The sequence below is a fragment of the Puma concolor genome, chromosome B4 (genome assembly GCF_028749965.1).
Source record: "Puma concolor isolate L17-30 chromosome B4, mPumCon1.1.hap2, whole genome shotgun sequence".
Lineage (NCBI taxonomy): Eukaryota > Metazoa > Chordata > Mammalia > Carnivora > Felidae > Puma > Puma concolor.
In genome coordinates this window covers 36,688,947-36,703,289 of record NC_141673.1, presented here as the reverse complement: position 1 = coordinate 36,703,289, position 14,343 = coordinate 36,688,947, and the positions used below count along the sequence as shown (strand labels likewise).

Below are 14,343 nucleotides of genomic sequence, written 5' to 3'. Positions count from 1 at the left end.
TGAAAGAGAGAGGGAGACACAGAATCTGAAGCAGGCTCCAGGCTCTAAGCTGTCGGCACAGAGCCCAACATGGGGCTTGAACTCCCAAACCAGGAGATCATGCCCTGAGTCAAAATCGGACGCTTAACCCACCGAGCCACTGGGGCGCACCCCTGATGTTCATTTTCAATTGATATTTCTTCATTCACAGCTTTGAGATATTGATCTATCAAAGCCCATCTAATTTCATTTGGTTTCTAAAGGCTTTTATTCTAGTTACAACCATTCTTTAAATAGTCTTTGTTGTTTAGAACAGTTTTAGGGTTACAGAAAAATTGGATAGAACAAAGTCCCCGTGTAGGTCACACTCAGTTCCACCTATTTACTGATATCACACGCAAGTATAATATATATGTTACAATTAATTAACCAGTGCTGATACATTATCAACTAATGTTCATACTTAGATTTCCTTCATTTTTACCTAATGTCCTTTTTCTGTTCCAGAATGCCATCTAGGATAGCACATTACATTTATTTGTCATGAGTCCTAGGCTTCTTCTGTTGTGATTTTTCTCAGACTTTGTTTTTGATAACCTTGACAGTTTTGAGGATTCCTAGTCAGATATTTTGTATAACGTTCTCCACTGGAATTTGCCTGATGGTTTTCTCATGATTCAACTGGGTTTATGGATTTATTTATTTTTTTTTTATTTATATATGAAATTTATTGTCAAATTGGTTTCCATACAACACCCAGTGCTCATCCCAAAAGGTGCCCTCCTCAATACCCATCACCCACCCTCTCCTCCCTCCCACCCCCCATCAACCCTTAGTTTGTTCTCAGTTCTCGACAGTCTCTTATGCTTTGGCTCTCTCCCACTCTAACCTCTTTTTTTTTTTTTTTTTCCTTCCCTTCCCCCATAGGTTTCTTTTAAGTTTCTTAGGATCCACATAAGAGTGAAACCATATGGTATCTGTCTTTCTCTGTATGGCTTATTTCACTTAGCATCACACTCTCCAGTTCCATCCACGTTGCTACAAAAGGCCGTATTTCATTTTTTCTCATTGCCACGTAGTATTCCATTGTGTATATAAACCACAATTTCTTTATCCATTCATCAGTTGATGGACATTTAGGCTCTTTCCATAATTTGGCTATTGTTGAGAGTGCTGCTATGAACATTGGGGTACAAGTGCCCCTATGCATCAGTACTCCTGTGTCCCTTGGATAAATTCCTAGCAGTGCTATTGCTGGGTCATAGGGTAGGTCTATTTTTAATTTTCTGAGGAACCTCCACACTGCTTTCCAGAGCGGCTGCACCAATTTGCATTCCCACCAACAGTGCAAGAGGGTTCCCGTTTCTCCACATCCTCTCCAGCATCTTTAGTCTCCTGATTTGTTCATTTTGGCCACTCTGACTGGCGTGAGGTGATACCTGAGTGTGGTTTTGATTTGTATTTCCCTGATAAGGAGCGACGCTGAACATCTTTTCATGTGCCTGTTGGCCATCCGGATGTCTTCTTTAGAGAAGTGTCTGGGTTTATGGATTTAGACAGGAAGAACACCAGTAAAGTGACATTTTCATCACATATCATCGAGGGATTAAGGGTACATGCTGTCAACATGACTTAGCACTATTAAGGTTGACCTTAATCACCTGGCAGAGATAGTGTTTTTCAGGTTTATCCACTGCAAAGTTATTATCTCCCGACTCCCTCCTTTCTCTTTGGAAGAAGGCACTATGCACAACCTGTATTTATGGGGTGAGGATTATGCTCTCTCTCCTTGGATGTGGACTGTGTGTGTGTGTGTGTGTATGTGTAATATTATTTGACATTCATCTGCAAGGGAGATTTGTCTTACTCTCCTTTATCTATCTATCTATCTATCTATCTATCTATCTATCTATCTATTTATCTTTTACTTATCAGTATGGATTCATGGATATTTATGTTTAAGTGAAAGAATAGATGGTCATCTTAGGTTTCTTCTCTTCATGTTACATTTTAAAAATATTCTAAAATGCCCATTTTTAACCAATGTTAGCTAGTGTCATATGGAGGAATAAAGATTATGAGGAATTTAAAATAGGCTAATAGTTGTGATTATAATTAAAATTTAAAAAACCCTATTTTCTTTGGTGACCTTTTACTACAAGATCAACCCAATGATATTTGGTCTTGAATTTTGGATAAGTATCTTGTCATTCATTAAATCAAGTTACATGAAATATGCTTTGATACTCTTTAGATTTTTATATAAGCATAGTCTCCCTGATGACAACCTTGTTTGGTAAATAATAATTTGGTCTAAAAGATGTCTAAGTTTTCATCAGTGGATTTCAATCTGTAACTGATATATTAAGCTACTATATGTTTATCTGGATAGGTACAACTAAATACTTTTTGATGGATGTTTGAAGTCAGTGGAAAGTATTATGCTCTAGTATAAAGTTAGCTTGAATAAACAAAAGAACTCCTTATAATCTAAAGTGCTGAATATCTCACTAACATATTTTTTTATGCCCTTAATCTTCAAATTCTTTCTCCACAAAGACTGGATATACCCATCTGTTGAACCTCATCATATCTTTTAAAATGCTAACCATTAAAATTCTTTTATTTTGTCTGTTAGTTGGTACAGGAAAAAAAAAGTTTGTCTTGTATCTAGGGTAATTTTTAATAAGGAAGCCCATTTTTTTTCTTTTAGGGGAAACACATACCCTGACAACTTGGTGATGGCAGAAATTTGATAAATCATATGAATATGTTCTAGAAACAATTTCTAATTATACCTTTAACCATGCATCCCTTCTTGTCACATTTTCAGAAAAGTATGCTTTTATATTCATGTTTTGGGGTGAGTCTCCAATGAGAACTATTTTAGAAGGAGGGAAGCTAGGAGAAATCCTATATTATTGATATAAGGAAAGTTTATGACTTCAATGATGAATAGTGGATACAAAGTAAAGGATGCTAAATTTTTGTTATGTCTGGATAGCCTTTTCTCTCAGTTATTCTTATAACTTTCAGATACTGATTTTTATCTGCTTTATTATTACAACTCTACTATCATTGCCAAGGGCTTAATTTGGAATTAAATGAGCCTTATGCTTAAGTAATTTATTTTCATTAGTTTGCCAAAAATGAGTCTCATGATGGTTTTAATACTCTAAGGCAGAATGTTTACATTTTTCTTTCATTGAGTATAAAATATTCCTTTTCAGTTTCCTTTATGTCCCACAGAATCTGAGATCAGAAGGCAATATTGAAGCTGCCACTGTGAACGGCAGTTTTCCTTGAATAGTAGAGAGGGGAGCTGTTCTAGTTGATTTTTGCTCTTCTCTTGTGCTATTTCTTTAGGCAAAGACTCTCATAGAGGAAAATAACGCACTACAGAGTTTGTATAAAGGCATCACCACTAGTGAATATGACAGGTTCTTCTGATCAGCTTTGCCTTCATATTTCAGGTGATGTGTGAGAAAGATTTTGGTGTTTTATGATAAGTTTCACATTATTTGCTCATTATAGCTTTTATTCTATTAGTGTTTCCAAAGACTAGAGATAAAAATGTCAACCATGAACTTGATATCCTTATTTGATTTTCATTCTACAATTTTCTATATCTGACAGTTCAGAAAAATCCCTCTAAAATTTTGAAATTAGAAATATATATCTATTTTTTTAAGAAAATGGAGACTTATGCTGATTTCCCTTTTAATGTTAAAGAACTTTTTAAGAGGTTAACTTAAAAAAAATTGAACTTTTACAAAGCTGACTTACTTAATTTTATAAATGAATAGTGATTTAAAACATGAAGGGTGGCTCACACGGTTAAGCGTCCCTCCCACTCTCGGTTTGGGCTCAGGTCATGATCTCACAACTCATGAGTTTGAGCCCAGCATCAGGTTGTGTACTGACAGCATAGAGCCTGTTTGGGATTCTCTCTCTCTCTCCCCCTCCCTCTCTCTCTCCCTCTCTCTCTCCCTGTCTCCCTCTCTCTCTCCCTCTCTCTCTCCCTCTCTCTCTCCCTCTCTCTCTGCCCCTCTCCCGCTCTCTCTCTCTGTCTCTCTCAAAAATAAGCAAACATTTAAAAAATAAAAGTAAGACATGAAGGAATCCTGTCCATTCAGTAATTGACATAGAATGTGTCTGATAACGATTCTTCTTAGGGATGTAATCATTTTCCCATTTCTAATTCTACTTTTGGCATGAAGTTGTACTCAGGAACATGGCTCTCCAGAACATGTCATTGCTTTTATGTGTATTTTCCATGGAGAGATATGGAGTCAAGCAGAAAAGTTGTGATATGAAGGTGCAAGGCCAGGTTTCTCTGTATGATGACAACCGAGTTGGCTTTGGAGTTGTGCATTATTATTTCATTTAATTCTTTGTGTGGGGGATTGGGAGAGAGGATTTACCATAACAGGATTTAAAATGTGTGAGATAATGACAAAAAACGGACTTTTGGTTTGAGGGTCAGTGTTTTTAAGAATCATTTATTTGAATGCCTACAAATGTTAGGCTCTGTATTGATCTCTGGGGATTCAAAGATGTGCCAATTGTTATATCCTAGATCTAAAAGAACATTTTTAGGTAATAGTTTTATAATTTTCTATCTCAATTTGGATTCATTGTATTTTTATCTAATTTTCTTGGGTAATTAAGAAATGTTCTATCAAAATTAAGGTAAGGATTACAAAGTACTTGTAGATAGACTGAATTAGGATATAGAAAAGTATTTTTTAAGGTTGAGAAACTTATTATAAAATAATAGCTACAGTAAATACTCAACATGCAAAGTATATGAACTAACACATAGACACGTATGTGTCCATAACCAGAGTTTAGATTTGTTAATATTATTTGTTTGTATTTGTGTTTCAAAAAATTGTTTTAACCCAAGAAATGTCAGTTTAGATATATCAGATTGTCAAAACTTTTTTTTTCCTGCTACATTTTTTGGGGGGCCATGAATAAATGGCAACTACTCACACATTTGAAGCCATCTTTGTCTTTTCATCCATCCATCCATCTTCCTTCCATGCCCTGCCCTAGAGATTTCATCATCTCATGTTTGGTTCAATTATTTCTATGCGGGGGCGGGGGGGGGGGGGGGAAGACTCTACACATATATTGTATGCATTTCTGAAAAATAAGAGATTTTTTTTCCTGAATGACCTATATAATTTTATAATATACATTTTTTGCAACCTGAGTTTTCATGAGTCATGTTACTATCTAATGATTTGGTTCATTTACTTAATTGCTCTACAGTATTTTTCATGTTGGTATATATGCATACATATGTAAATATATGTGTCTATATACTATATGTTGTTGATATGTGTAGTTTATTCATTTTGAGAGAGAGAGAGAGAGAGAGAGAGAGAGAAAGAACATGTGTGCACATGTGCAAGTGGGAGAGGGAGAGAGAGAATATTAATCAGGCTCTGCACCGAGTGCAGAGCCCAGTGCAGGTTATGATCCAGCAAACCACGAGATCATGACCTGAGCCTAACTCAAGAGGTGGATGCTTAACCAACTGAGCCACCCAGGCGCCCTTGGTCTATTCCTTTTAGTTGCCTTATAGAGTCAGAGCCATGTTGATATCCCATGATGTATTTCCATACTTTTGAAATTTTTAACTATTTCCTTATTTTTGCTTTTGTAATCAATGCTGCATTAGAAACCTTTGTATTTAGATCTAAGAGGTTTTGTTAGAGAGTAACTAAATCTAGGTTACCAAATACTAGTGCCCGAACGGCTCAGTCAGTTAAGTTTCCAACTTTGGCTCAGGTCATGATCTCATGGCTCAGGAGTTTGAGACCAGCATTGGGCTCTGTGCTGACAGCTCAGAGCCTGGATCCTGCTTCAGATTCTGTGTCTCCCTCTCTCCCGACCCCTACCCCGCTTCCACTCTATCTAGCGTGCGCTCTCTCTCTCTCTCTCTCTCTCTCTCTCTCTCTCTCAAAAATAAAAAAAAATAAACATTAAAAAAATTAGGTTACCAAATAATAGATTACAAAAATTATTAATTATCTTAATACTTCCAAATTTCTTACCAAACTAATTTATATTTTCCCAATTTGTAGTGATTCTTGTTTCAACACAATTTTAGTGACTTTTATACTTTTATAGCCAATTCTTTTTTTCCAATATTTTTTTCACTTAGATTCTTTGAAATATGGTCTTTTTACTTTATTTTTCATTTTTATTGGAAATGAGTTATAATTGTTTATTATAATAATTGTTGTATTTTCTCTGAATTTCCTGTCTGTATTTTTTAATCTATTTTTTTTCTGTTGTATTATTTGCCTTTTGTGATTCACATTTAGGAGCCTGTTCCCCCCCAACCCCCACCCCCCGGGGCAAAAAAAAATTTTTTTCTTCTGTATATTGCAACAAGACTCGAATATTTCAGCTCTGAATTACACTTATTACAGAGATCTCAATTCCTTTGTAACCTGACCTTCATGATACTCATTTATTACACTAAGAATCCAATTTGTCCTAGAGCCTGGGAGAAAGCATTATTTATGTTTCATTATGATTTATTCACTTAGAATGAGAAAAATATGCCTTAAAACTTTGTGAAATGAAAGCCAGAATCCCACAGTATTTTCAGTGTCAGTGCTAAGATTTAGACTTGTACAAATAGGTAACAATTCTCAGCTTTGGCTGCATTAGGATCTCCTATGGAGTTATTAGTCAGACAAGGGCATCGGTATTTTTAGAAGTTCACAATTAATATTGATGGTTCTTTAGATTTGAAAGCTTTCTTTTAAGGCACTGTGATTCTTCTCCTCAAGTGTTTTTCTAGACAGAATAGAACTTGTAAACTCTATAAGCTTAGGGTCTATGTCTGTCTTCTCACGGGTATGTATCCAGTGTGCAGTAGGATAGTGCCTACCCCAGCCAGCAGTCTTAATGGTATGCTCAAGAATTCATTATGTTTTCACTATTGAACTGCAGTCACTTCCCAATGCCACCATCAAAGATTATACTCAGATCACGTTCCCTTTCCTGGACTTAGACTTCTCATCTTCGGAGTGTGGATTTTTAGTAGTTTTAACTTTCAAGTCTGTGGTGGCAATTCATAAGAACTCTCATACCTTATCTTACAAATAACTGAGTTGAATTGATTTGATAAACTAAGCCAAGAATAACAATAACAACAACAAAATGCTGAGGCTCATTGTCTGTCTTAATTCCTAATTGTAGCTCAATAAAAAGGGACTTTTTCTGGGTTTGTGAAAGGTATTTTTAGATGGTAATGAGTCTGAACCTTTTTATTTTTCCAGAATGACCTGAAAGTGAAATATTGGTGATGAATGAACATATTACTCCCCTTACCATTAAAAATTCCATAAATCATTATATGAAATACTGTTTTTTAAGTTTGTTTTTTTTTTTTTTTTTTTTTTGAGAGAGAGAGAAAGCAAGAGTGAGCGAGCATGCATCAACAGGGGAGGGGGGAGAGAGAGAGAGAGAGAGAGAGAGAGAGAGAGAGAGAGAGAGAGAATCCCAAGCAGGCACTGTGCTCTCATAGTGCAGTGTGGGGCAGGAATTCATGAACTGTGAGGTCATGACTTGAGCCGAAATCAAGTCAGATGCTTAACTGACTGAGCCACCCAGGCACCCCAAATACTTTTGAACTGAAGTTTGCCACGGATGTTTTAAAACACTGAGGCAGTTAATTCTGTGAATTTATCATTACTGTGATCTGATATTTAACAATACCATCTCTTAAAATTCTCATAATTTCCAACTGTTTGCTGTTTCTCATTTTCCTTGTTTTGAATTTTTAACTTCTAACCTCATTTCTTTTATACCTAGAAGTACCCCTTCTTTAAATATTTAAAATAGTTTTCAAAATAATTTTCAAACTTAAAAGTAATACATCTGTCTCTCATTCTCTGTCTCTGTCTCTGTCTCTGTCTCTCTCTCTCTCTCTCACACACACACACACACACACACCTCTGTGAATTAGAAACTTTTTTTTGGAAGTGATAATTTCCAAGGTCTTAGAGGAAGATCCCTTTCATGATTTTAAAAGTTGGGAACAATGTAATCTATGTTAAAAAGTGCTGGGTCACCAGTTACAAAGAGACTAGCGTGCTAATTCAAGAGAGGGCATTTGAGAATCAAATGATGACAGAAGGGATGGTGAGAAATGGACAGATTTGGCATGTATTCTGAAGTGTCAGACTACTTGGTAATGGATCGAATGTGGAGGGAAGGAGAAAGGCTGGAAAGAAGAACCTGGTTGCATAGTTTTACCACCTTCTGTGGTGGTGATTGGAGGAGGAACTATTTAGTGTTGGGAAGGTACAAAGTTCTATGTTGGGCATTTTGAATTTGAAGTACCTAAGTGAATGTGCCCAACAGGCAATTGAATAAATGACTGTGGAGATGAAGGAAGGTTAAGGTGGGATCATTAGCATATATTAATATTTTTTAAAATTACGGACCTTTGCTAAGATCATTAGGTTAACAACAGAGATAGAGCGGATGGTCCGTGACCAGTTCTGTGGCTTCCAGCAGTTGAAGGTGGGGTGAACGAGAAAGAGTCTGAGGAAGAGAATCCAATGGCAGTTGCATATAATACACAGAGACTGTTTTAATAGAGGTTGTACATGCGTAAGATATATTGCTCTTTGTGGACTTTTTAAAATGGAGGTATAATTGACGTTTAACATTGTATCAGTTTTACATGTACAACATATGATTTGGTGTATGTATATAATGCACATGATCACCACAGTAAGTTAATATCTGTTACCACACACACATTTTTTTCTTGTGATAACAACTTTTAAGATCTGCTCTCTTAGCACCTTTCAAATATGCAATACAGTTTTGTTAACTGTAGACACCATGATGTACATGACATCTCCAGAACTTATTTATCTTATAACTAGAAGTTTGTACCTTTGACCACCTTCACCCCTTCATCCATTTTGACAAGCCTTTCATCCCTGTCTCTGGCAACCACCAATCTGTTTTCATTCTCTGTGACTTTGGGGTTTTTGTTTTTTAAGGTTAAGTGTTTGTCTTTCTCCAGCTGACTTATTTCACTTAGCATAATGTCCTCAGTATCCATCCAGGTTGTTGCAAATGGCAAGATTTCCTCCTCTTTTCTTCTTCTTCTTCTTCTTCTTCTTCTTCTTCTTCTTCTTCTTCTTCTTCTTCTTTTTAATCTTATTTATTTATTTTGGGAGAAAGAGAGAGAGCAAGTGAGTGAGCATGACCTGGGGAGGGGCAGAGAGAGGGAGAGAGAGAGAATCCCAAACAGGTTCACTGCTCTCAGCTCAGAGCCTGATGCAGGGCTCAATCACATGAATGGAGAGACCATGACCTGAGTTGAAATCAAGAGTCAGACACTCAGCAACTAAACACCCAGGCTCCCCTCCTTCTTTTTTTGTGGGCAAATAATACTCCATCGAATATATATAGCATGCTTGTTATTTTTCATCTGTCTATTGACACCTATGTTGTTTCCATGTCTTGGCTCTTATAAATAATGCTGCAATAAACGTAGGGGAACAGATATTTTTTTTTAAGATAGTGATGTTGTTTTCTTTGTAAAAATACCTGAAGTGGAATTTCTGGATCATATGGTAGTTCTATTTTCAATTTTTGAGGAACCTCCATACCGTTTTCCATAGTTGCTGCACTAATTTACATTCCTACCAGCTCTGCAAAAGTGTTTTTTTTTTTTCTTTCTCTACATCCTTGCCAACACTTACTATTTCTTGTCATTTTGAGAATAGCCATTCTAACAGGTGTGAGGTGATATCACACTGTAGTTTTGGTTTAAATTTCCCTGGTGATCAGTGAATGTTAAGTACCTTTTCATGTATCTGTTGACTATCTCTTTGTCTTCCCTGGAAAAATGTCCATTTCGATCCTATGTCAACTTTTAATCAGATTAATTTTTTTTTTCTTTTGAGTTGTATGAGTTATTTGTATGTTTTGGATATTAACCCCTTATCAGACATGATTTGAAAATATTTAGATTGCCTTTTTGTTGTGTTGATGGTTTCCTTTGCTCTACAGAAGTGGTTTTTTGGGTTTTTGTTGTTGTTGTTGTTGTTGTTGTTGTTGTTGTTGTTTGTGTGTGTGTGTGTGTTTTGGTTTGATGTAGTCCCATTTATATTTGTGCTATTGTTGCCTTTTGTGGGTTGTTTAAAATTTTTTTTTAATGTTTATTTATTTTTGAGAGAAAGACAGAGAGAGAGTGAGTGGGGACGGGCAGAGAAAGAGGGACACACAGAATCCTAAGCAGGCTCCAGGCTCTGAGCTGTCAGCACAGACCCTGACACAGAGCTCAAACTCATGACCTGAGTTGAAGATAAGATGCTTAACCGACTGAGCCACCTAGGGGCCCCTGTGGGTTGTTTTTTAAAGTAAATATTTGTCATATCCTTAAGTTTCCAAGCACCATTCTGGTTGTCATTAATGTATAATTATATACAGTGTCAATGTGAGCAGTAAGATATCGCATTACCAAGGAATCATTAAAATTGGGATATACTATCCATCCCTCCCCCTTTCCATTGCCTCTTCAGGACTTAGATTGTTTGAGGTCACTAAATTCTCACTCAGGTTGAAAGACTTTGCCAGAAAATTCTCATTAGCAAGAATGCCCTTTGGTCTTCCTCTTGTAATCTTCCGTCTTTCTCTTGAAATAAGGAAGTACATTATTGAAGTGGTTTTATTTTTAGAAAGTTGTCATCGGTGTGGGAAATTTGGGATTCATGAAGAGTGTTATTAAATGTTTGATGTCACTGATGTCAGTGACAGCATGGGGTAGCAGATGAAAGCCTGGTTTATAAATTCTGCAAGAAAATTCAAGACAGTGAAAAGAGGACTGGCATAGACAGAGCTAAATGCTGTTATTCCCTTGAGCCAAGCAGAATCTTGTCACACTCCATATTTTGGGGCATGCCTGCTCTTGGTTTTCCCTAGAATCTAAACCCCAAGGTGAAAGAAGATCGTTATCAGATGTCTTCTGTATCCCATGCACAGTACTAAGTACTTTTACACTGTGGTCTCAATTTAACCTGACACAGTTCTGAGAGGGAAATACATTCAATCCATTTTATAGAGGTCAAGAAAGTGAAGTTTTGGTTATTGGCATTTTAGAACAAGAAGAAAAAATAAAAACTTGTTTAAAAGGAGATGGAAATAAAGTCATGTATTTAAGACTTGTTTAAAAGGAGATGGAAATAAAGTCATGTATTTAAGACTTGTTTAAAAGGAGATGGAAATAAAGTCATGTATTTAAGACCTAATGTGGTTTGAACTGTCCACTTCAGAATGTCTTTTTGTCTCTAAATGTTGTGTTCCCATGCTGTATTGCCGATGGCCTTAATTTTTTCCCCTTCTCTTTTGGTTTCAGAGGAAGAACTTGTCTCTTTTCCTCAGCATTAGTTTGTTAACTTTCTGGGGGACTTCGCTTTTGGGTGCCCGATTATACTGGATGGGAAACAAGCCACCAAGCTTTTCCAACTCTGACAACCCAGCTGCTGATTCGGATAGCCTTTTGGCTCGGACGCTCACTTTCTTCTACTTGCCAACCAAGAACCTTTGGCTGTTGCTATGCCCAGATACACTCAGTTTTGATTGGTCAATGGATGCTGTGCCTCTGCTGAAAACAATTTGTGATTGGAGAAACCTACACACTGTGGCCTTCTATGTCGGACTCCTCCTCCTTGCCTACTATGGCTTGAAGAGCCCAGGCGTGGAAAGAGAATGCAATGGGAAATTTGTAACAAATGGCAAGCAGAATGCAAATGGACATAGCTGCCATTCAGATGTGGAGTACCGGAACTCAGAGATTAAGCCCAGCTTTGCATCCAAAGTAGAAAATGGCATTAAAAATAATGTATCACAGAGAACACAACTTCCTTCTACCGAGAACATTGTTGTTCTTTCTTTATCTTTGTTAATAATACCATTTGTTCCTGCCACGAACCTGTTTTTCTATGTGGGCTTTGTAATTGCAGAGCGAGTATTGTATATTCCTAGTATGGGCTTCTGCCTCCTTGTTACAGTGGGTGCCAGAGCCCTTTATGTCAAAGTCCAAAAGCGGTTTCTCAAGAGCTTGATTTTTTATGCTACAGCTACATTAATTGTTTTCTATGGACTCAAGACTGCAATCAGGAATGGAGACTGGCAGAATGAGGAAATGCTGTATAGGTCAGGGATAAAAGTAAACCCAGCTAAAGGTAATATTTTATTTTATACTTTTGCCTGGACAGTTTACTCACTGTGCCTTTTTATGTCCTTGCTTCTTGCCTAAAAACACAGTATTAAGGAGGAAAAGGTCCTTTTACACAATACCTCTATCTCTCTTTCATTTCATTTTTTGAAGAGATGAGCAGTGCAGCCAATTAAAGACGTATCCAGAATTCTGTATTTGGAATAGGCAGGTATTTTCTTACGTTCTGGACTGCATTTGTTCAGAGGAATTAGAATGCGTGTGTAAAAGTACTGACTGTCGTAAGAATTGAGAAAAATGCTTGGTTTCTATATTTTAAATACTTAAATAGACATCATCTCTTTCATCATGTAATGGAAGTCAGGCTGTCCCTCTTGAGTATATGTTAGCTTTCCTGTTTTCCAAACATTGCCTGAGGAAATAGCATACGACTTGCATTGACATCTTTAAAAGATTTGGAAGTAAGGCTACCTCTGAATCTTGGAATTGTGTCTCTAGGTGTCAGTGTGTGCGCATACAAGTGTGAGTCACCCTTAGCTTTGCCGAGAGGCTAAATAACCTGGATGTTGCCAGGCAGCTAGCACATTCTTACTTAAGAGTTCTTAAGTCACTTAGGGAAATAAACTTCACTATACGATAAGATTGATCATATGTTTCATTATTGTTTTTGATTTAGAAAACTATTTTAGCAAATCACAGACTCTTTAGCCAGAATAGAAAGTCTCCCTTAAAGCATAAATGAGTAGTCAAAGCTGTTACAGTGATTTCTCTGGTTTAGGCAATGAAATAATGATAGAAGCCAGAGAGCAGTTAAATGAAAACAAGTGCACGTCTAAGTGCAGAAATATATCATGGTAAATAGTGCTAACTAGTTCTGTTCTTCATAAACCATTTTTAAAGTTATTTATCTTTTACATTATGGTCCCTGAATAGCATTTGAACTGGACTTTTTCTACTTTTTCTAACACAGTTCTGAACCAGTATTCAAATACAAAAAGTGTAAAACTGTTCCAAATGTATGGAGTGACATACTGATGGGTCTTGGAATATATATGCAAAGATCTAGATACCCCAGAAGCAACTCTGTTATCCTTATCTGATTGCCAATTAAGAGTTCAGCGAGCAGCTACTCATTTCTTTAAGCCAAGGAGGTAATTGTTGGTACTTGCAATACTTAATAGATTGCAGGGATTTTAATGGGAGTAGAAACATTAAAATTGAGCTAGTGCATAGCAGAGAATTCCTCAGTTGTGTGGAAACAAATCTTTACCATGTGGCTTTTGTAGGTAGTGAATGCTGCACAGTTTAGTGAATGCATAAACCCAATTCTTGCTGTAAAAAATGTTGCAATCAGTTCTCACAGAATGCTTTTCAGCTGGTTTTTCTTCACTGGTAGATGAAAGTATATAAAGCAAGGCTATGTGGCCAGTTTATTTTCCTGCTGTTTAAAACCAGATACATTGTAAGGAATGAAAAATAAAAAAGCCAGCGTGTTAATTTCATCACAGGGTCGTTCTGCAGATTTATTAAATTCATTGGTTAAGTTTCAGGTTAACCTACTGTAACAAGGAGCCAAGATAACAGTGGCTTAACTAAGATAGAAGCTTTATTCTTTCATGTAACAATCTAAGTATATGCAGCCCAGAGCTGATAAGATGGCGCCATGGGTTTTCAGGATTCGGGCTCCTTCTCTTTTGTTCCCTTGCCATCTCGGTAGTGTCACCCTGTCCACATGGTCCAAGATGGCTCATTATCACATCAGCACTTCAGCTAACAGGAAGAGAGAAAAAAGTGCAAGTGGTAGGTGTACCCATTCTCTTTAAGAGTGTATCATGGAAATTGCACACACCATGTGTGCTCACTGACTATTGGCCACACCTAGCTGCAAGGAAGGCTGGAAAATGTTATCTTATTTCTGAGAAGCCAAGTATCCAGCCAAATTTCATTACTCTTGAAGAAGTATGTGTGGGGGGTGGGGGGGGAGGGGGAGGGAGGAGCAGATATTCAGATGCTAGAGTATGCTGTCCCTGTCCCAGCATAGGTGGAAAAGCATCTTGTAAACTCCTAGGTACTTTCCAGATACATTTCTAGATATATTTGGCTAATATACTTTTAACAGTTATAATTCCAAT

General features: G+C 36.9%; 1 protein-coding gene across 2 annotated transcripts in view; it reads left to right on the top strand.

Annotated features, from left to right (window-relative positions):
- TMTC2 (transmembrane O-mannosyltransferase targeting cadherins 2) overlaps window positions 1-14,343 on the top strand; it is a 404,595-nt gene that overhangs the window by 180,054 nt on the left and 210,198 nt on the right. For both annotated transcript variants that reach the window (XM_086712717.1, XM_025926374.2), the window contains exon 3: window positions 11,390-12,218. In XM_086712717.1, the coding sequence (XP_086568843.1) occupies window positions 11,390-12,218 (829 nt within the window). The remainder of the gene's footprint in view (window positions 1-11,389; window positions 12,219-14,343) is intronic.